We start from the raw sequence: 27,042 nt of genomic DNA on the forward strand, positions 1-27,042 counted from the left end.
CAAATTGCTATTCTGCATCAGCATTTAAACTGGATAATATAACATCACCATATGCTAAATAAATGAATTAATAAACATTAGATATGTTCCTTTGTGTGGTGTTCTGTGTTTCTACAGTTAATATTTGATTTTATTTTAAACTGGGATGTCTTGAATTATCTAGGACCAGAATGTTTAGTATATTTTAATTGGTTTTTTATTATTAACGTTTGTATTACATGTATTTTTATCGTTCGCTGTTCACCGCCCTGAGTCCCTTAGGAATAGGGTGGTATATAAATTTAATAAATAAATAAACAATAAATAAATAATAAATAAATAAATAAATAAATAAATAACTCCGAGACACAGGTTCAGGTTCACCCTTACCCAAGGAATGGATTTTTCTTTCTTAGTCCAACCAACTCCATAGGATTTTGTAACAAAATTAAGAAGCAATGGAGGTGGGGCTAGGAAGCAAGTGAGAATATTGGATGTCCCTTGTCTTTTTTAGGAAGAGAAAAGCAGAGAGGAGAGGTCATTGATAGCTGGGTGGAGAAAATAGAAGGGAAGAGAAGGGAATTATTATCCAATATACAAACAAACCAAACATTCTGTATTCTGGGTGGAAAAAAAAACTCCAAACATTCATTCTTATTTAAACATAAAAAGATGGTTGTATTGTTGTCTACCTTTCAACTCATAGTGATGTGGCCCCATCGGAGCCCGGGTCTGAGGAGGAGATGGAGCAGGAGCTGAAGGAGGGGGTGGCCACAGCCCCTATGGCTTATGAGGAATGACTTGGGGATGAGGATGAGGCACTCTCAGGTCCCTTGGGCCTAGGAAGAGTAAGTAGGTAGGAAGAGAGGATGCAGGCTGACTGAGGAAGTGGGGAGGAAATGGAAAGGTCAGGCAGCAGAGCAGAGGAGTTGTGGTGCTTTGAAAACAAGCAAATATTTTCCCCACCCAATCCCCAAATGCGGAGAATGGAGAGGAGGCAGAATCAGCATAGGGCAACCCAACTACTCGGGATGAGGGCACCCCACCTCTCCTCATGAGGATCACCTGGAGAATAGCATTTAAGGAGTTGCCGTGGGGAGAGGCTTTTGTTGGGAATAAGAGTAGTGCTTCATGGCAACACTTTCCATGGCTGTGAGAAGAACTTTGCTCCAGAGTCCTTGCTGTTGTTGACTGAGGTTTGATCCTTTGCCTTGATGTTGGTGGGCTAACAGCAACATGGCTCTGTCCTGGGTTTTTGCTGCCTTCCTGGTGGCCTCTCCATCCCTTGAAGTTCCAAGGCATTTTTTGTGAACTTTGCTGAGTTGGAGATCCTGTCTTGCTCCCGGAGCAATGCTGCTCCATGGACTTCCATTGCCAGGAAGTTGCATTAAGTGGATGTGTGCATGTGTATTTCAAGCCTTGCTCTTGGACTGTAGGTGTAACTGTATGCAGAACTTTGGGAATGAACTGGGAATTGCTGGATTGTGGGTATTTGGGTGGATGGTGGTTGAAAAAAGGCTGACAGGGAGGCAAGGGAGAAGACTGGCAGGATCCATCATTGTCATCTACTCTTTCATTCAAGTTATTTGTATAGTGTGATGGGTCACATTTCCTCCCTTTCCTGAGTTTGATATGCAATCCCAGATGGATAAGATTATTGTGCAATGTAATGAAGGCTCAGTTTTCATGTTTCATATTGTCCTGAGCTACTTGAGACTTCTGGTATCAGTTTCACTGTGGCTTTCTTTGCAAGGAAATTGCCAGATACCTTTAATGAAGCCAAGCTGATCACCTTCAGCATGCTTGTGTTTTGCAGCGTTTGGATGTCCTTGCTCCTAGCTTATCTTAATACCAAAGGGAAATTCATGGTGGCTGTGGAGATCTTCTCCATCTTGGCCTCTACTGCTGGTCTACTGGGTTGCATCTTTCTCCCGAAGTGCTACATTATTCTCCTGAAGCCACATCTAAACACAAAAGAACTTTTGTCCAAGAGAACAGTTTAATTGGTATATGCACATTCCATTAGACAGCATTTTCCTGAATCATCCAAAGGGGAAATCCGAAGAATTCAATCTGGCAGCTACAACTATGAAATAAGCACTTTTCCCCTTTACTGTGTTCTTCATATGTGTGGTGCATGTAATAAAGTACAGGATTTCTGTACTTCCCAACTTCTATCTTCATTTTTTAAAAAGCAAATAAATAAATGCCTTTGCTGGTGATTAAACTTCATTGAAAGCAAACTATTTAATTGTTCCTCTTTTAATGTTGAAATGGACATATCATTACATCTGTGTCTCCATCATTTGATTATTGCTTTATAGTTACTTCACCAGGCATTTTCCTTAAAGAGTTTAAACTCCAGACCTTCCCAGGAATTTATATACAATTTATTTATTTAATTCCCAGGAACATAAAATAAAATAAAATCCAAAATTATTTTGGTTTGGTCATTCCCTGTTTCCTTCCTGCTGAGCCTGCAAGTCCAATCTTCCTTCTTTGAGTCTCAGTGCTCTTCCTCACATGGTATCTGCAAAGTCTTTTACCAATCCTACAGGCTTTCTTGTGAGAAGCAGTTGCACAAAACACAAACTCTTTTTGCTTTCCTCTTTTCTCAAGAAACTCCACAGAATCAGGTACACCACCTAATCATGATTCCAGCTTTGGCAGCATCTCTGCCAACACAACTGTTCTTTGGGCAATTCCTGGAAGACATCATTTGTCCTATAGTAATCAAAACAACTATGTTTCACCTCTATGAAGAATGGTGGCAGGAATTGGGTATTTAACTAGTCTAACGAAAAGGAAGACTAGAGATGACATGATAGCAATGTTCCAATATCTAAGGGGTTGCCACAAAGAAGAGGGGTCAGCTTATTTTCCAAAGCACCTGAAGGCAAGACGAAAAGCAATTGATGGAAACTAATCCAGGAGAGATCCAATCTAGAACTAAGGAGCAATTTCCTGACAGTCAGAACAATTAATCAGTGGAACAACTTGCCTGCAGAAGTTGTGAATGCTCCAACACTGGAAGTTTTTAAGAAGAGATTGGATAACCATTTGTCTGAAATGGTATAGGGTTATTATTATTCTATCTATCTATAAAGGAAATGAGAATGATTCCCATTTTTTCATCAACATTACTAGATGAAATATTTGGGAAAGAACTGGTTCTTTACTGCATTAGAATAGTGATCTGCTAGGTATCTCTCACTGCATCTGAAAGAGATGAGGACAGCTTTGTCATTTCTTAATATATAGGATACTATGGGTTTCTTGGTGCTCTCTGAGCTGTTTTCTTGCAGATAGTTCATTATCTAACTAAGTAAAATAATCAGTGTGCGTAAGGAGTGGGTTTTACTTTCAGCTATTTTTCCTATGGTGAATCCTTGGGAGTCAAAAGAGAGAAGCCCAAATTTAAAGACTACAGAGTCCTGAGCTGGAGGGAAAAGGGATAAAGAGATTCAGAGTCTTCACACCCTTGAAACTCTCATGGTATATTAGGTTAGAAGGCTATAGCTTTAGTGTGAGAAGCTGCTGTCTATTAGGTACAAGCACATCAAAATTGGACTTGATTGAACTGTATTCTCTTTGGGTTTAGATCTGACATTATCAGACTTTGATGACTCAAAAAAATTGTCCAGATTAGAAGCAATAGTACTTAGACTTATAAACCACTTTACAGTGCGTTACAGCCATCTCTAAGCAGTTTACAGAGTCAGCATATTGCCCCCAACAGTTTGGGTCCTCATTTTACCGACCTCGGAAGGATGGAAGGCTGAGTCAACCATGAGCCTGATGACATTCGAACTGCCCAATTGGAGGCAGCCAGCAGTCAGCAGAAGTAGCCTGCAGTACTGCACACTAACCACTGTGCCACCATGGCTCATAGAAGACAGTACCAAATAGATGAAGCCTTGCAAGGTTGGGAGTTATCCTCTCTGGAAAGGTGCTATGGGGTTCACAAGAACCTTGTCTGTACCTGTAATTGACATACCCCTACAGTCAGGAAGAAACTCAAGAGTTCCAGCTAGCTGCTTAACTCCTAGAAGAGAGTGAAAACCAGGAGCATCAGCTGATACAAGCATTAAAAGTGTTTCAACAGCTGCAATGGTCTGTTAAAGTAAAGTAAAGGTTCTCCTTGTACATATGTGCTAGTCGTTCCTGACTCTTGGGGGCGGTGCTCATCTCTGCTTCAAAGCTGAAGAGCCAGCACTATCCAAAGATGTCTCCGTGGTCATGTGACCAACATGACTAAACACCAAAGGTGCACAGAACGCTGTTACCTTCCCACCAAAGTGGTCCCTATTTTTCTACTTGCATTTTTTACATGCTTTCAAACTGCTAGGTTGGCAGAAGCTGGGACAAGTAGTGGGAGCTCAACATGTTATGTGGCACTAGGGATTTGAACCACTGCACTGCTGATCTTTCTATCGACAAGCTCTTAGGCACTGAGCCACCGCATGCTACAATGGTCTGTTAAGCCTTTGTAAAAGATCTTCTTATTCAATTTTTGAATTGAAAAGGCTTCCATTGAATACATCATGCGTGAGTTCATTGCTTATCTGGTTGATTCCAAGAGTCAACTTAACTGAAGAGCAAATGATGTGGTTAAATGGGAGTCAGGATTGCCCACAACTGAAGTATGTTCTTGGAGGTTAACATGCTTGGAGGAGGTGCTCAGCTAAATTTATAATTCAAAAATGAAATATGATGTTTTTCATGTTCAGATTAAAATTCACTTGAATGTCTGTTTGTGTGTGCCTTGCTGATTTTCTTATATTGTTATGCTAAAATTTTTAGGATAGCAAAAGACATCTGAAAAGTGAAAGGAGCTCACAACCAGATTTCTGGAACAAAGTGAGTGTTGGAAATGAATAAAAGGTAGTGAGAAATCACAGAAACAGAATTCCATAGATATAAACTACTAATGCAAAACAGGGTTTGATTGCACAGTTATGAATATCTTGAATATTCAGATTCTCCCAAGGTCACCAGGAAAATGGTGAGAAATAGAAAGAGATTGAAATTGGATTCAACCATTAAATCATCTTCTGGTCAGATGTTGTTTTGTATTAAGATGTGGTTTCAAGATTATGATGTAGCACTTGGGGAGAAAGATGCAACTCAAAAGACCTGCAGCAGAAGCCAGGATGGAGAAGATCTCCACAGCCACCATGTATTTCCCTTTGGTGCTCAGATAGGCTGGGATGAAGGACACCCAAATGCTGCAAAACACAAGCATGCTGAAGGTGATCAGCTTGGCTTCATTGAAAGTATCTGGTAATTTCCTTGCAAAGAAAGCCACAATGAAACTGATGGTGGCCAGCAATCCCAAGTAGCCCAGGACAATATAGAACATGTTATCTGAACCTTCATTACATTGCACAATAATTTCCTCAACCTGTGAATGCTTGTCTAATTCTGGGAAGGGAGGAGATATGATCAACCACACCACACAGATAACAATTTGAATGAAGGAGCCAAGGACAATGGCTGATCTCTCCAGACCTTTTCCTAGCCACTTCCTCATTGTGTTTCCTGGCTTGGTAGCCAAAAAGGCTAGGACTACTGTAATGGTTTTGGCCAAGATACAGGAAATTGAGATTGAGAAAACGATACTAAAGACTGTTTGCCTGAGAATGCAAGTCATTTTCCCTGGCCAACCAATGAACAAAAAGGAACAGAGAAAGCAAAGGAGAAGAGAAGAAACAAGGACGCACGTGATGTTTCTGTTGTTGGCTTTGACAATGGGGGTGTCCCAGTGAAGAAAGAACGTCAATGCCACCAAAATGAGGATTGCCGAAAAGAAAAGAATCAAGGAGGTCAGAATTATTCCTAATGGTTCACTAAAAGATAAATAGCTGAAATGTTTGGGAAGGCACTGATCTCTTTCTGTATTTGAATACTGATCTTCTGGGCATCTCTCACATTGATCTGCATCTGAAATACATGAAAAAAGTCTTATCATTTCCAAATAAAAAGAAAATATAGAGCTAACATACAGAACCTAGTCTAAAGTAGAGAAATTATGCTAACTAACTAACTAACTAACTAACTTAACTAACTAACTAACTAATTAATTAACTAACTAACTAACTAAGTGCCAGAGCCCACTGTAACAATATTGCCAAAAAGGCATTAAAAGTTGTTAACCTAATCTTGCGTAGCTTCTTCTCTGGTAAGGGCCGAGCTGAGGATTTTGTACAGTATCTGGATGATAAAATAACTCAGATTCGGGAAGACTTGGCCGCCGACTGGGTTAGTTCAGACGAGATGACTGAGGCAGGCCTTGAGAGTGTTATCTGGGAGGAGTTCGATCCCGTGGCTCCCGAGGACGTGGACAGGATCTTGGGACGGCTGAACGCGACCACATGTTTATTGGACCCGTGTCCCTCCTGGTTGGTGCTGGCTTCCCGGGAGGTTACACAAGGCTGGCTCCAGGGGATTATCAATGCTTCTTTGAGTGAGGGTGTCCTGCCGGCCACCTTGAAAGAGGCTGTGGTGAGGCCTCTCCTCAAGAAGCCATCCCTGGATCCGGCTGTTTTGGCTAACTATCGTCCAGTCTCCAACCTTCACTTTATTGCGAAGGTTGTTGAGAGTGTGGTGGCACGACAGCTTCCCCAGTACCTGGATGAAGCTGTCTATCTGGATCCGCTCCAGTCCGGCTTCAGATCTGGGTACAGCACGGAAACGGCATTGGTCGCGTTGGGGTGGATGATCTCTGGAGGGCCCGGGATAGGGGTTATTCCTCTATCCTGGTCCTATTAGACCTCTCAGCAGCTTTTGATACCATCGACCATGGTATCATGTTGCACCGGCTGGAGGGACTGGGAGTGGGGGGCACAGTTTTGCGGTGGTTCTCCTCCTATCTCTCCGACCGGTCGCAATCTGTGTTGACAGGGGGGCAGCAATCGACCCCAAGGTGCCTTGTTTGTGGGGTGCCACAAGGGTCAGTCCTCTCGCCCCTCCTGTTCAACATTTATGTGAAGCCGCTGGGTGAGATCATCCCTGGTTTTGGGATGGAGTTCCATCAGTATGCTGATGATACTCAGCTGTATATTTCCATCCCAGACCATCCCAATGATGCCTTGGAAGTAATGTCCCAGTGCCTGGAGGCCGTGCGGGTCTGGATGGGGAGAAACAGGCTTCGACTCAACCCTTCCAAGACCGAGTGGCTGTGGCTGCCGGCGTCCCGGTATAGCCAGCTGACGCCATCGCTGGTTATTGGGGGTGAATCATTGGTCCCCATGGAGAGGGCCCGCAACTTGGGTGTCCTCCTGGATGCACGGCTGTCTTTAGAAGGGCATATGATGGCCGTGGCCAGGGGGGCTTTTTGTCAGGTTCGCCTGATACGCCAGTTGCGCCCCTTTCTGGACCGGGACTCCCTACGCATGGTCACTCAAGCACTCGTCACCTCTCGTCTGGACTATTGTAACACTTTCTACATGGGGCTCCCCTTGGGGTACACTCGGAGGCTCCAACTGGTGCAGAATGCGGCTGCGCGGGGGATTATGGGAGCGATGGGGCACTCCCATATGACTCCTCTCCTGCGCAAGCTGCATTGGCTTCCGGTGGACTTCCGGGTGCGCTTCAAGGTGTTGGTGATCACCTTTAAAGCGCTCCATGGCTTAGGGCCAGGGTACTTACGGGACCGCCTTCTGCCACCAATAGCCTCCCACCGGCCGGTTCGCTCCCACAGAGAGGGCCTCCTCAGGGTGCCGTCGGCCAGACAATGCTGGCTGGCGACCTCCAGGAGGAGAGCTTTCTCTGTGGTGGCACCTACCCTATGGAACAATCTACCCCCAGAGATACAAGTGATCTCCGACCTCCGGACTTTTCGTCGGGCCCTAAAAACTTATTTTTTTCAGTTAGCCGGTCTGTCTTGATTTTAGGGTTAGTTTTAAAATTTTAATATTGATTTTAAATTGACAAGTTTTAAATTACGGGCCAAATTTATAAATTATTTTAACTCTATTTTTAACTGTAATGTTATGTATAGATGTTTTTATTTTGGCTGTTCACCGCCCTGAGTCCGAAAGGAGAAGGGCGGTATAGAAATTTGAATAATAATAATAATAATAATAATAATAATAATAATAATAATAATAATAATAATAATATTGTACTACTAACTAGAGCATACAAAACATTTGCTAAACCAGTTCTCGAATACAGCTCATCTGTCTGGAACCCACACTGCATATCGGATATAAATACAATTGAGAGAATCCAGAGATATTTTACAAGAAGAGTCCTCCATTCCTCTACCTGCAATAAAATACCTTATGCCACCAGACTTCAAATTTTGGGCTTAGACAATTTAGAACTATGCCAACTACTGTCTGATCTAAGCGTAGTACATAAAATTATCTGCCACAATGTCCTACCTGTCAATGACTACTTCAGCTTCAACCACAACAATACACGAGCAAATAATAGATTCAAACTCAAGGTAAACTGCTTCAAACTTGATTGCAGAAAATATGACTTCAGTAACAGAGTGGTCAAGGCCTGGAATGCATTACCTGACTCTGTGGGTTTTTCCCCCAAACCCCCAAAACTTTAATGTTAAGCTGTCTACTGTTGACCTCACCCCATTCCTAAGAGGTCTGTAAGGGGCGTGCATAAGCGTACCAGCGTGCCTACTGTCCCTGTCCTAATGTTCCTTTTTACTCTTACTCTTTCAATGTATTCAAATTATGTTTATACTTTTACCTGTTATATTATATACTGTATGCTTGACAAAATAAAATAAATAAGTAAAATAAAACATAAAACATAAAGATCTAAAGAAAGCATACTTGGTAGGTCAATTCACATAACCAATTCCACTTAAAATGGAATTATGACCACAGTTGAAACCAAAATTTTGATCACTAAACAAGGGAGTAGTTAAGTCTGTCATGCCCAATATTATGACCTTTTTCTCTCATCGTTTTTAAATGAATCACTGTGATTGTTAAATTAATCAAATGGTTTTTAAAGGAATCTGGTTTGCCCCATTGATTTGTCGGAAGCTGGCTGGGAAGGTCACAAATGACAATCATATGATCCAGAAAGCTGCAACCATTGGGACTTCACACTGGTCTCCAAGGGCCCAAACTGTTTGAACATGTGACTACGAGGATGCTCTGAGTCTGAAAAGTTACTTTTTCAATATTTTGGTTTAACTTTTAATGATTTCTAAAGAAATGGTTGATTTAAGGACTACCAATGTACAACAACGATTTTCTCTTAAATTAAATTAAAATTTAATTTCCACACTATTTGAAGGTTATCTTTTCCTTTCTGCTTTCTAAAAACACTGCACAGCTTCGTATAGTGAAGGATAGTTTAACATAAAAATGTATTCAGGTATCCAAATTCTCTCCTTTAAAAATTATAATAGGCTATTCTAGTGTAACCCTACTCTATTTTGATGTTGGTTGAATTAGTCTATTCACTATGAAAGATTCAGAAAGAATTAAGAAGTGTGTAAGGTTGAAAACGTCTAAATTTCTGCATTTATAATTCTATTTTTAACTTGCCAGTTTGGACTGAAATTCTTCCTTCAGGACATTTTCTGCAACTGTAGCAACAAGATTGTTTCCCCTCCTGAACAACCCTGCTGTAGCCCCGGGGGCAGCTCTCCACACATCTGGCCTTAGGAGGTACCTAGAAATAACCATCAAGAAATCAGCAATTTTTTCTAAAAATGACACCATGGGGCGATACCCACCAATAACAAACTCTATGTTACTCTCTTTCTCTATTCATAGTTTCACATCCAGAGAAATGCCTAAGATAAAGTTGAAATACAGTCCATTTAAATGAATAGAAATACTATTGTTTTATGATTACTTTTTTTAGAAAGACATAAAATGTTGAAAGATTTTAGTTTCTAACATTTTGTAAAACAGGTAGAAATACAGTTTAAAAAGTTATCATTGTTTCATCCAATGTCAGGAATATTTCACAGGAATAAAGAAAAAAAATATCCTACTCATATTTATTCTGCACGTAATACATTTTAATAAATTTTAGGTATAGATATTACAGTTGCATACAGAATATCATCGCTGTCCTTCATTTCTGTAGTAGTCCATAGTAGTCATCAAACAAAAATATCTTCTTCCAAAGATTATAGTTACTTAGCTAAAAGTCAAGGTAAGGTTTTCTCTGTCCAATCATGCCTGAGGAGGCAATTTTCATCTCCATTTCTTAGCTGAGGAAGCCAGTCTTGTCTGAAGATAATTCCATGGTCATCTGGCAGACATCACTATATGGAACCCTGTTATTTTCTCATTGAAGTGATACCTATTTATCTACGTGCATTTGCATGCATTCGAACTGCTAGGTTGGCAGGAGGTGGAACAAGTAACAGGAGCTCACTCATTAAACCAGCATTCGGGTCTTGAACCCAGGGTGTCAACTTTTCAGCTGACAAGCTCAGCATCTTTAACCGATGAGTCATAGCTTAACTACACTAACTCAAAAAAATCCTACCTGCTGAAATTTTTGATTCCACATGATGGCACTTTCATTGAGGGTGAACATTTTCCCATCAGGAGTTTTGGAGTCCATCCTTCCGACATGGACTCTCTGGAAAGATCTATTCTGAAAGACGACCAAGTTGAAGATGTCGTACCCTGGATCAAAATCCCCCTTCTCGTCAAAAAATATTTCTTCTCCCGCACTATTATTAAAGCGAGTGTTTCTCAAAAAGTAGTGAAGCTGGTTTGAAGGGAGAAGAAAAGTGAGATAAAATGAGAATTGCCTCATTATTTTCCCAAATTTGGCAATATTCACAATCCCAACAGAATTTCTGTAGTGCAGCTTATTACAATTGTAACTGATGTCTATTCCCGTGTGATTCAGATATCTAGTCAACCCACATTCCAAAACTCAGTTTGAATTTCAGAAATCAAAACTGAAATTTTTCTTACACTTAACCTTGAATGTTTTAATAAATAAATCAATATCCTTTGTATAAAATAGAGTTCTCACATAATCAGCCCTTTCCCCACCTGTTGCATATATAAAAAATAGGAGGAAAGAGGCCATCCCACATAAATGGGGGAGGGTATCCATTACAAAAAATAAAATAAAATAAAATAATAAAAAAAAGCAGAGACTTCACCAAACCACACCAAACTCGTTTGCAGAAAATATGACTTCAGCAACAGAGTGGTCAATGCCTGGAATGCACTACCTGACTTTGTGGTTTTTTTCCCCAAACCCCCAAAACTTTAACCTTAAGCTGTCTACTGTTGACCTCACCCCATTCCTAAAAGGTCTTTAAGGGGCGTGCATAAGCGCACCAGTGTGCCTACCATCCCTGTCCTAATGTTCCCTTTTATTCGTATCCATTTCATGTATTCATAATCATGTTTATACTTATATCTGTTATCTAATACATGCTTGATGGAATAAATAAATAAAATAAAGTATCATGGTTTCCACCTGCTTTGGTACAGCTTGCTCATTGGTAGAATGATGAGTTCTGAATTGTGCCTGCAAATTCTACTAGTAAATGTCAAAGCATCTGTCTATGAAATGGAGGTCAAGAGAAAATTACTCATGCAGCAAGACAATGAACAAAAACACACACATTGTTCTACCAAAGAATGGTTAAAGCAGAAGAACATTAATGTTTTTAAAATGGACAAGTAAAGAGCCTTGGTGGTACAGCAGACTAAACTGCTGTTAAGGTGCACTTAGCTGCCAGCTGCCTGCAATTACTGTGAGTTCAAATCTCACCAGGCTCAAGGTTGACTCAGCCTTCCATCCTTCCGAGGTAGGTAAAAGGACCCGGATTGTGGGGGCAATAAGCTGACTTTGTATAAAAAAGAACACCGCTTAGGGGAGGGGGCGAAAGCCCTACTAAGCAGGTATATACAAAAGTATGAAGGCTATTTCTTAATGCATTGTAAGCCACCCTGAGTCTCCGGAGAAGGGCGGCATATAAATCGAACCATTAAATAAATAAATAAAACTACAGACTTTAATCACACAGAAATATTACAGAAGGACATAACTGGGCAGTTCATGTGAGGAAGCCCATCACAATGCCTGTCCTGATGCTGTTCTTAATACATGCTTGAAATTCTGCAGAGAATAAATCACATTTTAGGCCATATCCATGCACAAATATCAATGATTTCAAAGGGTCGACAAATTTATAAAATAATTGTACATGTGAAAGATTGTCATATAAATGTACAGTATGTATAAACAGTCCCACTGTAAGATCAGGGGGTATAATAGCTAAATGCAAGTTATTTAGTAGAAAGAGATCCCACAATGAAGATTGTGGACATCAATTTTAGTGTTGTCCATTCAAATTTAAGAGAGATTTGATGGAAGTGTTTGCCCAGGAACTGATAAAATTGATGAGCTATTTATGGTACAACACTAAAAAAAAAAATCTATTCTATTCTATTCTATTCTATTCTATTCTATTCTATTCTATTCTATTCTATTCTATTCTATTAATTGATAAACATCCCACCAGAAAAGATGGTGGGATGTGATCTCTGCCTTGGAGTCATTACTTGGAACCCTGACAATAGATTTTGTAAAATTGTTAACCAACATAGTTACTTTGTATTTTAATTTGATTTATTTTTCTCTTTTAAAATTATAAGACTTTATTAAACCATGACAGACTGGAATGTAGGGGAAAAAATATCCTATTCATGAATGGATGGATTAATAGCCACTAACATTCCTAAACTGGAAAGATAAATTATAGAATGGATAGCTGGAGAATATCCTGATAAGACAAAATTTATTAGTGATAATTGGCATCTGGTCTGTCCCTTCATGAACTCCAGACAACATTTTTCCTCATTAACATCTTAAATTTTATGTCCCCTTCTGACATTAGACCTCATTTAAATGGACATATATATAACCAGAAGTGGTATTCAGCCGGCTTGGACCAGTTCGCCCAAATCTCCTGGGGTTGGTTTGAATTGGAATGCAACACAACCGAATGCGTGAAAGACTGAATTGCAGACCAGTAATTGCTAATAGTTAACACCTTTCTCAAGAAGAACTGACCCAGAGGCTTTATACTACTGATTCATGTTCCTTCCACTTCAGGCTACATAAATATTTCTGGGAAGAGCAAAGACGTACCTGCCATGGCTGAAAATGAAAATCAGGATTTGCTCCCTTCTGATTCTTCAATAGAGCTGGCTTTCCTCTGCTTGAGCGCATGGCTTGCAGAGCATGTGCTACAGAATAAACCGCATTGTAGATATTGTAGCTCTCTCCAGACATGGTCATTTCAAACACAGAACCAGGGACTCTGCTCAGGTCTTCCTTCCCAGTGCAGCGTTTTGCTCCTTTGGAATTTGTACGAAATGAACAGTCAAATATAGTCCACCAGAATCTACTCATGAGAGCAGATGAATGTGCAAATTGCTTTCTCCTTTCAAGAAACCCATGAAAACCTGGCACCGTTTTTGTGTGCAATGCAAAGTATAAGGACCCATTGAAAGTTAGGGCTGGGAAACTCCCCGGTTTAAATATCATAACAGTGAAATCCCACTGAGAAGTCATAATCCACACTCTGTGATAAATTTTCTTTTTCTTGGACCTTTCAGAAAGATACAGGATTATTTGCAAAGCCTCCATAGATTGGATGGTCCCAGAAGCAAGGAACACATCAATTTTCTTCACTAGCATAGTGTCCTGTATGTTGGATATATGTGAAGTAACTGTTCCTGCAGCTAAATCTCCACCTTTAAAAACTGGCATGAACTGCTTCCAAGCAATGCAAATATCATTCTGGAAGAGCTTTGGCTGGATATTTTGAAAAAAGGCTTCCCCACTCTCATCCTCTGATGCTAGGAGGCCAATCCAGTTCCATCCAAAATATTTCAGTAAATGAATGATCCCCTCATATTGTACATTATCATTGGGAACCATGCTGAAGAAAGAAGGGAACTGCTCTTTATCACTCAGAATTGGGTCAAAGTGGCCATAACCAAGCTGTTTGGAAGAAAGATGCATAGAAAATTTGAATGGAATAATCTTTTTGTGATCTTGAAGAACATAGAGCTTTTCCATTCCCCCTATAATTTTGGATTCTAGTGCAACAGCATGGAAGAATTAGAAACACCCCAAGTTTCCCATCAAGATCTTCTCTGAGCACTTTTGCTGAAGAAACTGATTTATGAAAAATGGCCATACCTGTGGAAATTTATAGCTGTTCAAAATGTGGGCCATCTGGAGAGAGTTTTGAGAGTGGAGGCCTCCAATGATAGGCAAGAAGTCTGTCTTCCTCCTTCCAGCACAGTTGAAGTTGATAGGGCTCCCTTGGTCCAGGAAGAGATGGCCTAGAGCGTGCTTACTGGCCTGCCTGACGCTGAAACTGCTTTCGTGAATTCTCAGGACTAGTGTAGTGTTGGGGAACTTCTTGATGTTCCTGTTGATCTCATGAACAGCAAAAGACATAGAAAACCGGTGTTGGAAGTTTTTGGGTATCAGGCTAAAATAAAAGTGCATAAATACATATAACCATGTCCCCAAAAGAATTAAATCCAGTTGTGAGCTATCAGTATAATTTTAGCAATTTGTGCAAAGGAAACTAATTTCAATGACTTTCTGCTTTGTACATCGTCCCCACCACCTCAACAGCCACTGTTATTTGAGCAAAAGAATGGGAGCCATAGATCTCAGTTCTTTGTAAGAAAGTATGGATTCTTTCTGTCCAAATCAACACCCCTTCATTCTTGTGCCTTTCCCCTTATGAATGCAATCAGTTATGTAACTGAATGCAACCAGTTATGTAACTGAATGCAACCAGTTATGAAGCTTTGTCGCAGTTTGACACATGTGAAAAGCAGTTGGATCAGATTTACTGTTTTTTTAAAAGATATGTATTAAAATAAGTTAATTTCTCTTAACCAATTGATTACTAGTATTCTTATTAATTATGCAGAAACTATTCAAATCTTTTAGAAGGAGACGTTCAGCAAGGTGTAGACCACCAGGCAAATGGTTTGGAGAAGAAAATTGGAAGTCCTTTTCCTGACAGATACAAAGATGCTCTACTTACTTAGTAAAGTCATCTATTAACACAAAATACAAGCTGGGCAGATACGACCTCATAGCTGACCCTCATTCTGTCAAGGACCTTGGAGTACTCATCTCAAATGATCTAAATGCCAGAACCCACTGTAACAACATTGCCAAAAAGGCATTAAGAGTTGTTAACCTAATCTTGCAAAGCTTCTTCTCTAGTAATATTGAACTGCAAACTAGGGCATACAAAACTTTTGCTAGACCTATTCTTGAATGCAGCTCATCTGTCTGGAACCAGCACTGCATATCGGACATTAATACAATTGAGCAAGTCCAGAGATATTTCACGAGAAGAGTCCTCCACTCCTCTGCTCGCAACAGAATACCTTATGCCACCAGACGTGAAATTTTGGGCTTAGACAACTTAGAACTTCACTGTCTTCAGTCCAACTTAAGCGTAATACATAAAATTATTTGCTACAATGTCCTACCTGTCAATGAATACTTCAGCTTCAACCACAACAATACAGAAGCACATAATAGATACAAACTTAACATAAACCACTCCAAACTTGATTGCAGAAAATACGACTTCAGCAACAGAGTGGTCAATGCCTGGAATACACTACCTGACTCTGTGGTTTCTTCCCCAAACCCCCAAAACTTTAACCTTAGGCTGTCTAGTGTAGATCTCACCCCATTCCTAAGAGGTCTGTAAGGGCCATGCATAAGCGCACCAGCTTGCCTACTGTCCCTGCCCTAATGTTCCCTTTTATTCATTTCCATTTCATGTATTCATAATCAAGTTTATACTTATATCTGTTATCTAATACATGCTTGATGAAAATAAATAAATTAAAATAAATTAAACGATCCTGGGTTTGTCTTTGAAAGTCCAGGAATACCAACATATAAACTTCTTCAGTTAAAACTGGGTGGATCTATGTTGTTCTTGGGTAGTAAATTATATGATCAGATATAAAATTTTAATTTTTAGATCGCAATTTGCAGTTTCTTTCCTTCATTCTTGTGGAAAAGTTTTCTCCAGAACATTGAATGAAATGAATCAGCTCTCTAGTTCTTTCTACAACTGCTGTAAAAATTAATTTGTAACTACACACTTCAATCAATAATTTGATTATTATAATCTGTAATCATGAATGATTTATGGAGGATGATGTGAGCAATTGGAATTGTATTTCCTTTAACGTTCAGCTCCTAAATATATTGCTAGAAAGCATTGTAACTACCTGATTTTCAGTTTGTGAATACTAATTATATCAATGTTAGAAATATGCCAAGTATTTGCTCTATTGAAAAAGATTTAGAATCAAAACACAACATTTTTCATGAATCCAGTGCTACTTCCATTCTTGTGGCGAAGGGAGGAAAAGACTTAGAGTATTTTTTTCCCAAAATTCAATTTTTGAGTGTTTATGTTAAAATGCATCTTCATAAATCTAGATCTCAAAGATGGTTGTTTATAATATGCACAGAATCCCACTTTCTATTTTCCAAAGGGCCAGCTCTCAGCTGAAGTCATGCTCAAAATGCCAAAATGTGACAGCCAAGGGAGCAGTGCCACATTTGATGCAAAACCGTGCTCTTTTCTACATTCTATCTCCTTTTTCTGAAGTTGTATTGCACTTTATTCAAAGATAAAAGGGGTACTTACTGTCTATTTCTGGCAGAGTATGGCTCTTTTGTTAAACTCTCTATCACTTCATCAGTATACATAACGGACATAAATCCTCCAAGTATCATTTGAGATTTGGAGGTGCTAATCTTGCTTCGAGCTTTGGAAGGCTGGATGCAGATGGATTTCAAATGCCCATTGACACAGTCAGGAAGGAAGGAGAAGAGTAGAATAATTTTAAGCACCAGTAGTCTTGAGCCACCATCCCACCTGTTCAAGTATTTGGTGAACAACATGTAGCTGTCCCTTTTTCAAGGAACTAGACCTAATGGGAAATATCCACTGAATATGAGAAGAGGGAGGAAAAGTGTTCTTTTTTAAAAAAAATAAAAAGATAAATGCAAACGTTTGGCTTATTAAATGTAAAACATTTCTCTGATTCAGCTAACCTCTGAGATTTCAGAGGCAGAAGGTGAATTGTGAGGGCTCTTTTTAAAAAGTTGCATTTCTAGTCTCTTTTTCCAGCAGTAATTTTTATATAGCAGTGTTACTGCTAAAGAAACAGAAGTGGAATAGAGTCATTTTGCTAATTAGCAGGCAAATAATACTCTTCCTTCAAGTCTACTAGTCCCTGGTGATTTATAGAAATTTTGTTTGTGTGAAATCTGTACATATCTAGTTTACATGTTGTAGTTGGTGTAATATAGTAATTCGAACTTATTTCTCTTGCCTTGCAACCATACCTACTCTTGCCTTGTCCCTATGTGCAGAAAAGGTTTCAGAAATTTTTGTTCTTCAATATTCAGTATATTGGTGAGCACATTGTAAGCCGCTCTGAGTCTTCGGAGAAGGGCGGCATATAAATCAAATTAAAAAAATATATATTAGGTTATATACACTGACATATGTTAAACTCCCCATGGGGATACTAACTAGTTAGTCTTTTCTTAGACTATGAAATGTTGAATGTTGTTTTTTGTCTCTTCTAGTTTCATTTCTTTTACTCCTTTTTTGGAGGTGGGGTTATCCTCACATTTTTATTAGGATTCCTGTTTTTTCCATCTTCACTGATGTCAGATGCCAGAGAATATCATACCAAGGACTGGGGGACTCAACACTCTTCCCTCAAAATTCACTTTTCTCTGATATGAAAGCAGGGACAGTATTCTTTAAAATATAATATTTTGTTTCCAAGAAAAACTCTTGAACCTGAATTTATATTGTGGAGATTCTTGGGGGGTAGGGGAGATTGGGCATTTAAGGCAATTTTTTGTCTAAACAAAAATAAAAAAGATTGTAAAAGGTATATAAAAACTGGTTGAAGTCACTTTCCCAAGCCAATGAAAATACAAGAAGATCACATAAAGCAGATTTACAGGAAAAGAAAGGATGATGTTGACAATGCTCAAGTATATAGAAAAAGTCTATATCAATACATTGGTGTTTCCAAAAATGAAAAATTCAAAAGAAATCAATATAATTCTTTCTGGTTCTTCCAATAATCCATCCCTCTATCAATCAACTATTTCTATACTATGAATCTCACACATTTCAGTTTTTGACCCCCAAAATATAAATCCATATAATAAGCAGTTTTAGTTTAAAATTTAGTCTGGGTGTGGTGGAAAAATCTCTGATACGAATGTTTTCATGATTGCTGTTATAGGTTGATCTTGCACATTAGAGTAGGGAATAGTTAGAAATCCTAAATTAGGCTTTCAATAAAGAACCTGTAGGAGACTCACTTTGTCCTTATAATTTTCATTTACTTACAAACTATTTAACACTTCTGTTGTAAGTGCATTTTAAAGTTGACTCATTCTCTTTAGTATGACAAAATTACCATCCAAGTTTCTTTTTCAAATGGATTCTAATGATCCGTTTATGGGACCGAGGATTTTAAGAATGTTATAAATGAAGTCTGTTACTTCATACAATCTGAAGGGAGAAAGTTTAAACAACAGATGCCAAAATAAACATATTAGGTCTCTATTTATTGTCAGAACAATAATATAGATTTTCAGAACTGCATGAACCAAAGTACAACAAAGGAAAGTAGCAGAGATCTGGTGTTAGTATATATCTAGTGAACTACAAATCTTGAACTGGGGTTATAAGAAAGAACAATCAGATTCAGAGATTGCAACAAGGACTTTGGAGCAGAGGGAAAAGATCATATAAGGTTTAACACTCTGCCTGGAAAAAGGCGGAGTGGGGGAAAGTGTCATATTTCCCAGGAATTACAAACCAGAAAAGTACAATGGTGGTAGAATATACAAATGTGAAACACTTATATATTTAGCAAACACTTTTGCCAAAATCCAGAGAAAGGAATATTTAAAGATCCTGTGATATGGAAATATGTGCCCCCCCCATTTTTTTTAAATTTTTTTTTTTATTAATAATACAAAATTTTAAAAAAACATTGGACATAGATATGACATCACTGGTTCCAAACATCTTCTGTCACTTTACAATAATATTAGTACTCATAGAAACAGATAAATGTATGTGCCCCAAAATCTTATGGTACATTAATTCATGTGTCATATGAGCATGCTAGATGAGTTAAAGTATCATGCAGTGGTGGGATTCAGCCTGTTCATACCACTTCGGGAGAATCGGTTGTTAACTTTCTGATCAGTTTGGCAAACTGGTTGTTGGAAGAAATAATTAGGACAGAGAACCGGTTGTTAAATTACTTGAATCCCACCAATGGTATCATGCTCATATGACCATTCATATAACCCTTTCCAATTACAAGTAGACTTATACTACTGGTTGTAATTACTGAGTAACAAAATTTGTACCACAAAATATTGGACTGAAAAGTGATTTCATGCCAAGGCAAAAACAGGATGTAATGTTTGCAAGAGAATACAGAAAATTGATTAAGATGCAGGTGGTCATCCTGTTAAAATATATGCTGTTTAGGAACATTTATCCTATTTGCATCGCTTTATAATTCACATTTTCAGAGGCACTGTGATACAATGTTGTCCAGGTTCCCAGGATGGTGGGAATGCATTCCAAAGGAGCAAAGGGAAGCACAGGCTTCTATTTAGTAGTTCCCAGAGTATATGTTTTATGATGCAAGTATAATGCAAGTGCAATTTCCTGGTATGCGTTGTTTTAACCTAATTTAAATAAAAGGCACTGTACAGGATTTAAAAAGCATGGTAACTTCTGTGTTACTTTCTGTAAGTTCTGTGTTACAGAACAAGCCCACAGTAGTTTTGAATCGGCTTACTTTATGATTATCAAATTATGCCGACTGGTGACTCCCAGGGGGAGGGCCTTCTCTGTGAGGGCTCCAACCCTTTGGAATGAACTGTCCCCTGAGATACGAAATATCCCTGATCTCCGTGCTTTCCGCCGTGCCCTCAAGACCCTGATGTTCCAACAAGCGGGGCTAAACATATGAACATGTGAATGTTTTTAAAATGTTATCTAATTTTAGGTTCTATTTAATTGGGCCAAACTATGTTATAATAATAATTTTAATTAGCAATTTTATGATGTTTGTATATCTATATTTTTCTTGACTGTACACCGCCTTGAGTCCTACGGGAGAAAGGCGGTATAGAAATATAATAAATAAATAAATAAATAAGTAAATAAATAAATAAATAAATACCTGGAATAGGCTTGTTGTGAAGTTTGGCTCAAACATTCTTACCTCTTTTGGCTGGTGTAATCCTTTTACTTTGCACAGGCCAAAGTTTTCACTGATTGCTTTAAGAAGAGTGTAGGGCTAAATCCTGTTCTTGTGCTAGATTGTCAGCCCCAGACTGCCAGATGGCCAAAACCACCATTCAGGCAAGGGAGGCTTGGACAGCTGGCACTCTCGCAGCTGGGATGCGCGTGCACGGGCATCAACGGCCATGCTGCCCTGCCATCCTGATGAGGAGGAGCCACCACCATCTGTGATCGCGTTCCAGACACACGCCCACAGCCTGCATCCCATCGCTCCTGCCTCCACAGGGCTGCTGACTGGCTAGTGAGGCCCTGACTGTAACTGATTGATCACGGAGGAAACAGCTGATCGTCGGACCATATGTGGAAGCAGGAAGCGGAGAGGGATAAGCTGAGATGGGTGGCTAGGGGCATAGCCGGCCTGCAGCAGCCATACTGGCAACAGGCAGTTGGTAGAAGGTGAGGGGTGTACACTGGACTTTCTTGATTTTTCCCCTTGGAAACATTTCTCATTCAAGAAGAACTGAAGAAACAAGTGTTGCTGTGACTGCCTTCTTTTGGTGCCTGGATATTTATTGGTTCGATTTTATATGCTGCCCTTCTCCGGAGACTCAGGTCTTACGCGCTTACAATGCTTTAAGCAATAGTCTTCATACTTTTGTATATACCTGCTTAGTAGGGCTTTTGGGCCCCCCTAAGCGGTGTTCTTTTTATACAAAATCAGCTTATTGCCCCCACAATCTGGGTCCTCATTTTACCTACCTCGAAAGGATGGAAGGCTGAGTCAACCTTGAGCCTGGTGAGATTTGAACTTGTAGTAATTGCAGGCAGCTGGTGCTACTTAATAGCACTTTAGTCTGCTGCGCCACCAAGGCTCTTGGAGCAACAGATTTTGGCTGAATCCTGGTAAAACTGAATGGCTTTGGGTGAGTGGGGACTTTACCATCTTTAGTTTTGGATGGATTTGCATTGGCTAAAACCAAACTCATGTGCAACTTCAGCATTCCTTGGACTCTCAACAACTAACCAAAAAGCAGGTTGCAGTCATGGCAAGGTGAGCCTTTACAAAACTTCATGCCGTGTGCCAGTTGCACCCTTTCCTGGATCATGAAGCACTGCAGACAATTACTCAGACCCTCGTCATGTCATATCTGGACTACTACAATATGATCTACATTGGGCTAACCTAGAAGAGTATTTGAAACTATAGCTGCCACAGGATGCAGCAGGCTCCTCATCTGCCTCACAAAAATAGGGACAAAAAATATTTGAAGGGAATTTTCCAACCATTATTTTGGCTGCCAAAGCAGGGCAATTGATGTTAGTGTTTGGAGACACAAGGTCAACAAATGACTCAGCTTTAGTAATAGTGACTATTATGTTTTTCTGAAATATTTCCATATTATGCATTATCTTGTTCATTCCTGGGCAGAAAACCATAAGGCCAACTTCTGCTGAATCTGATACATCTTCATTTAGTGAAGCAGGCTGAATCCCACCAGTTTGCTTTTCAAGGTCAGATGTGGGGGAGAGGAATATTTGCTCACATATGGTAAAGTTTGATTTACAGGGATTTTGTTGTTGTTATTAGTTGCGAAATTGTGTCCAACCCATTGTGACCCCATGGACAATGTTCCTCCAGGCCTTCCTGTCCTCTACCATCCTCTGGAGTCCATTTAAAGTCATGCCTACTGCTTCAATGTCTCCATCGAGCCACCTCATTCTCTGCCGTCCCTTTCTTCTTTTGTCCTCAATCTTTCCCAGCATTAGGCTCTTCTCCAGTGAGTCCTTCCTTCTCATTTACAGGGATTAGGTGAGATCAAACAGAATAAGAAGTTAACTTTTAGTTTGCAAAAGAGTTTGGGATGTGAGGAATTTGAAATGTTGCTTAAACATTGTCTCATCTTAAATAGCATTAGTGTGAGAGTAAGCTAGAGTAAGTAAAAGACAACAATATCCAGTTTTATTGGATATTCAAATTTTAAACATTTGAATGCCAGAATGTCTTAAATATCTGCACTTAAAATGAAGAAGTTGCTCTAGGAAGTTTACAAACTCCTAAAATCCCAGTGTCAAACATTGAGTCTCTTCAGGGAGATTCAAATATGTTGTGTCTGAGGTGAACAATTTAACAGACAGTGCCAAATAGAAGAGGTCCTGGCAAGGTTGGGAGTTAGCCTTTCTGGGAAAGTATTTTGGGGATCACAAGAAGCTTTTCTGTACTCCTGGATGACTCATCCCTCCATTCAGGAAGGAGCTCTGCTGAGTTTAATTTAATTTAATTTAATTTAATTTAATTTAATTTAATTTAATTTAATTTAATTTAATTTAATTTAATTTAATTTAATTTAATTTAATTTAATTTAATTTATCGCATTTCTATGCCTCCCAACTCCCAAGGCACTCCTGGAAGAGAATGAGAATCAAAGGCCTCAGTTAATACAAGCTTTAAAAGTGTTTCAGCAGTTATAGGATTTGATCAAGCCTTTGTAAAAGCTGTTCTTGAAAAGCCTTCCATTGACTACATCATGCCTGAATTAATTGCTTATCAGGATGACTCCTAAAATCAATCTAACTGGAGATTAAATGACCAGGCTAATGAGTGTTCTTGGAGATTGTCATGCTTGGAGGAGGCATTTAGTTTAAGTTTCTAACTTAAAAGTGAAATTTGATAGTTTTCATTTTCAGATTAGGATTCACTTGCATGAGTGTGTTTGACTGTGTGTACTTTGCTTGGTTTTGTCACATTTGTAGGATAGCAAATGGCATATGAAAAGTAAAAAGATGACCCTACCCAGATTTCTGGTACAGTATGAAGGACAGAAGGAAATAAAAGGTAATGAGAAATTGCAGAAACAGGAGTCTGTAGACAAAAACTATCTACTCCTGGAAAACATTTTTGTCTATGTATTTCTTTTGGTTTCTATGCTATTTCAAGGCATAAGAAATTCTTAGCTTTTTCTTTCACATATAAAGCAATAAGTGTCAGGGCATTTATTAATCCCATGTTTGGCTCTGGGACTAATTACCCTGGTTTAGAGGAGATGTATCGTGGCTTATTCCAAATTGCAATAATCTGAAAAGAAATGCGAGGAAAAGTTTCTAATAAAACTCATTTATTTGTTATAAAGAAAATAAAACACCTCACTAACTAAGAAAAGTTAATTGCTACATTTTTGAAAGTAATTCGGGCCAGTTGCTTTTCACAGCAACCGGCACTCCTGGCAAGAGAACAAAGGAAAGAATGTGTGAAGCAAGTGTGGGTGGATGGACATGCGTAGTAGCTTTTGATAACAATTCTTGGCAAGGTACGGAAAGTCTGATAGTCCAGAAATAATGAGTTCAGCTGGCAAATAAAATAACGCAGTGACAATAAGGTTACCAAGATTTTAAAAAATATTTAAAACCATGGCCAAAGCAATACATGACTCTACCTAGTCAAAGTGTTATTGTAGCATTTGTCACAAATCCAACTCCTGGTCCTAGATCACACAGGGAAAAATCAGAACAAAGGAAAGCATTTGATTGCAGGTTTATGGCTAAATATTTTGAATAGTCAGATTGAGCCAGTGTAGTGACTGTAGGTCACCAGGAAAATGGTGAGAAATAGAAAGAGATTAAAATTGGATTCAACCATTAAATCATCTTCTGGTCAGATGTTGTTTTGTATTAAGATGTGGTTTCAAGATTATGATGTAGCACTTGGGGAGAAAGATACAAATCAAAAGACCTGCAGCAGAGGCCAAGGTGGAGAAGATCTCCACAGCCACCATGTATTTCCCTTTGGTGCTCAGATAGGCTGGGATGAAGGACATCCAAATGCTGCAAAATACAAGCATGCTGAAGGTGATCAGCTTGGCTTCATTGAAAGTGTCTGGTAATTTCCTTGCAAAGAAAGCCACAATGAAACTGATGGAGGCCAGCAATCCCAAGTAACCCAGGACAATGTAGAACATGATATCTGAACCTTCACTACATTGCACAATAATTTCCTCAAACTGTGAATGCATGTCCAACTCTGGGAAGGGAGGAGATATGACCAACCATACAATACAGATTACAATTTGAATGAAGGAGACAATGACAATGGTTGATCCTGCCAGTCATTTCCCTAGCCACTTCCTCGTTGTGTTTCCTGGCTTGGTGGCCAGAAAGGCTAGTACTACTGTGATGGTTTTGGCCAAGACACAGGAAACTGAGATGGAGAAAATGGTACTAAAAGGCAAATCACTTTCCCCGGCCAACCAATGAACAAAAACGAACAGAGAAAGCAAAGGAGGAGAGAAGAAAGAAGGACACATGTGATGTTCCTGTTGTTGGCTTTGACAATAGGGGTATCCCAGTGAAGAAAGAAATTCAATGCCACCAAAATGAGGGTTGATGAAAAGAAAAGAATCAGGAAAGTCAGAATGATTCCTAAAGGTTCATTAAATGATAAGTAACTAAAAGTTTTGGGGAAGCACTGATCTCTTTCCCTATTTGAATAATGATCTTCTGGGCACTTCTCACATTGATCTGCATCTGAAATACATCAAAAAAGATAATTTTGGAATAAAAAGAAAATATGTAGCTAACATAGAGAATGCAGTGTAACAGAGAAATCACAGTAACATAAAGAGCTAACATAGATACAGCACATTTGATACGGCATTCAAAGCCCTTTCAAATTACTTGTAAAAACATAAAAGCACAATTGAGACCAAAATTTCCATTACTGAGCAAGGGAATATTCAATTATGTTGTTCCTCGCACTTGGGAAGACAAATGGAGCTCAGAAGACCTGCAGACCTGCAGAAGAGCCCAAATGGAGAAGATCTCCACATCAACCATGAATTTCCGTCTGGTGCTCAGATAGGCTGGGATGAAGGACACCCAAATGCTGCAAAACACAAGCATACTGAAGGTTATATACTATATATAGCATATTCTTTAGATATTGATAGATAGGAATCTTTAAAACTTACCCTTTCATGAAAGACATTTTCATATTAAGTTTCATTTGCATAATTGCATTTCAATAGAATAGAATAGAGTAGAGTAGAGTAGAGTAGAGTAGAGTAGAGTAGAGTAGAGTAGAGTAGAACAGAACATAGAACAGAACAAAACATAGAACAGAACAGAATATAGAACAGAATAGAATATTCTTTGCAGGATACCACACACAGAATAGCCCAAAGTGCGCTCACTGCTAGAGAGAAGTACCTTGAGGATGGGCTCCAGAATGAGTCCAAATGCTCAGAAGACTAAACATCTGGTCCCAGTGACTGACCCAAATTGAATCCTGTAACATTATTCTGGGACATGTACATTCGCCTTCATTCATGAAAATATTCTTTATTGACCAAGTGTGATTGGATACACAAGAAATTTGTCTCTGGTTCATAAGCTCTCAGTATACATACAAGCAACAAAGTGATAAACCATAAATCATAAGATACAACCAACAAGGTGATAGTCATAAGATACCAATAGGAGTAGGTAACAAGAAAGATGAGAAGTGATAGTTATACAGTCTTACTACATGTTTAGATATCCTTAAGCCTAAAATTGTGCTGTGGAAGTGCTGTGTTTAGCAGAGTGATGACTTTGGAGAGGGGGGGGGATGCTGTCTTTGTGTCTAGTTATTTTGGCATGCAATGTTCTATAACAGCATCTTGAGAGAAGTTAAAACAGTTTATGTCCAGGATGTGAGGGGTCTGTAGATATTTTCTCAGCCTTCTTTCAGGCTCATGCTGTATAATGGTCCTCAAAGGAAGGAAGGCTGATTGCAATTTGTTCTTCAGTCCTAACTATCCATTCAGTCCTAACTATCCATTGAATAGATACAAAGATAGAAACAGGAATTAAAATTATTTGCAAAGAATTTCTTAAAAATAGCCACCCACCGTTTCCTGCTACAAAAATCTTTTTAAAAACCTGCCATGAGTGACATTGAGTTGGCCACACCCACTCAGTCACATGGACACCCCCGCCCCACCACCATGCCTACCCAGCTAGTCATTAGGGAGAACCAGTTGTTAAATTACTTGAATCGCATCATTGGTTGTCTGCACCCCCAGATACTTAATACTGTTGATCACCTCTACAGCTGCATCCTTGATTCTGAGTGGAGTATGATATACTTTCTAAAATCTGCAATGATCTCCTTTGTTTTATTAACATTTAGAACCAGGTTTCTTTCATTGCACCAAACCACCAAAGCCTTCACCTCTTCCCTATAAGCATATTTATTGTCATTCGGATAAGACCCACCACTGCCGTGTCATCCGCATACTTCATCTTTGATTCGTATTAGATAGATAGATGATAGATAGATAGATAGATAGATAGATAGATAGATAGATAGATAGATAGATAGATAGATAGAATTCTTTATTGGCCAAGTGTGATTGGACACACAAGGAATTTGTCTTTGGTGCATATGCTCTCAGTGTACATAAAAAGACAAGATACACTCTTCAAGAATCATAAGGTACAGTACTTAATGATAGTCATAAGATACAAATAAGCAATCAGGAAACTATTGACTAATATCAATATAAATTATAAGGATATAAGCAACGAAGTTACAGTCATGCTACCATAAATGGGAGGAAATGGGTGATATGAATGGTATAGATATGGCACAGCAGTTGTAGGTAATCAAGGTGAACAGTAATGGACTCAAGACACAACCCTGTAGGTAATGTGTACTCAAGCAGATGAAGTTGGAA

General features: G+C 39.0%; 1 protein-coding gene across 1 annotated transcript; it reads right to left on the minus strand.

Moving 5' to 3' along the window:
• Nucleotides 1-5,026: 5,026 nt before the first annotated feature.
• On the minus strand, nt 5,027-14,199 carry LOC117662236 (vomeronasal type-2 receptor 26-like). The gene is made up of 4 exons (XM_087894488.1): nt 14,164-14,199; nt 10,468-10,695; nt 9,510-9,636; nt 5,027-5,922 (listed from the first exon to the last, which is right to left on the minus strand). The coding sequence occupies exons 1-4, from the start codon at nt 14,197-14,199 to the stop codon at nt 5,027-5,029; spliced, it is 1,287 nt and encodes a 428-aa protein (XP_087750614.1).
• Nucleotides 14,200-27,042: the final 12,843 nt, after the last annotated feature.

Source organism: Pantherophis guttatus, chromosome 4 (assembly GCF_059756535.1).
Source record: "Pantherophis guttatus breed Tessera chromosome 4, ASM5975653v1, whole genome shotgun sequence".
Lineage (NCBI taxonomy): Eukaryota > Metazoa > Chordata > Lepidosauria > Squamata > Colubridae > Pantherophis > Pantherophis guttatus.

Bases quoted from the DNA above. Each gene is read 5' to 3' on its own strand.
- LOC117662236 (XM_087894488.1), bottom strand. From the start codon at position 14,199: ATGGCCCACATTTTGAACAGCTATAAATTTCCACAG. The intron at 10,696-14,163 runs GTATGGCCATTT...CCTTCAAACCAG, and splicing joins ACAGCTATAAATTTCCACAG to CTTCACTACTTTTTGAGAAA. The intron at 9,637-10,467 runs GTAGGATTTTTT...GGTTATTTCTAG, and splicing joins GGAATCAAAAATTTCAGCAG to GTACCTCCTAAGGCCAGATG.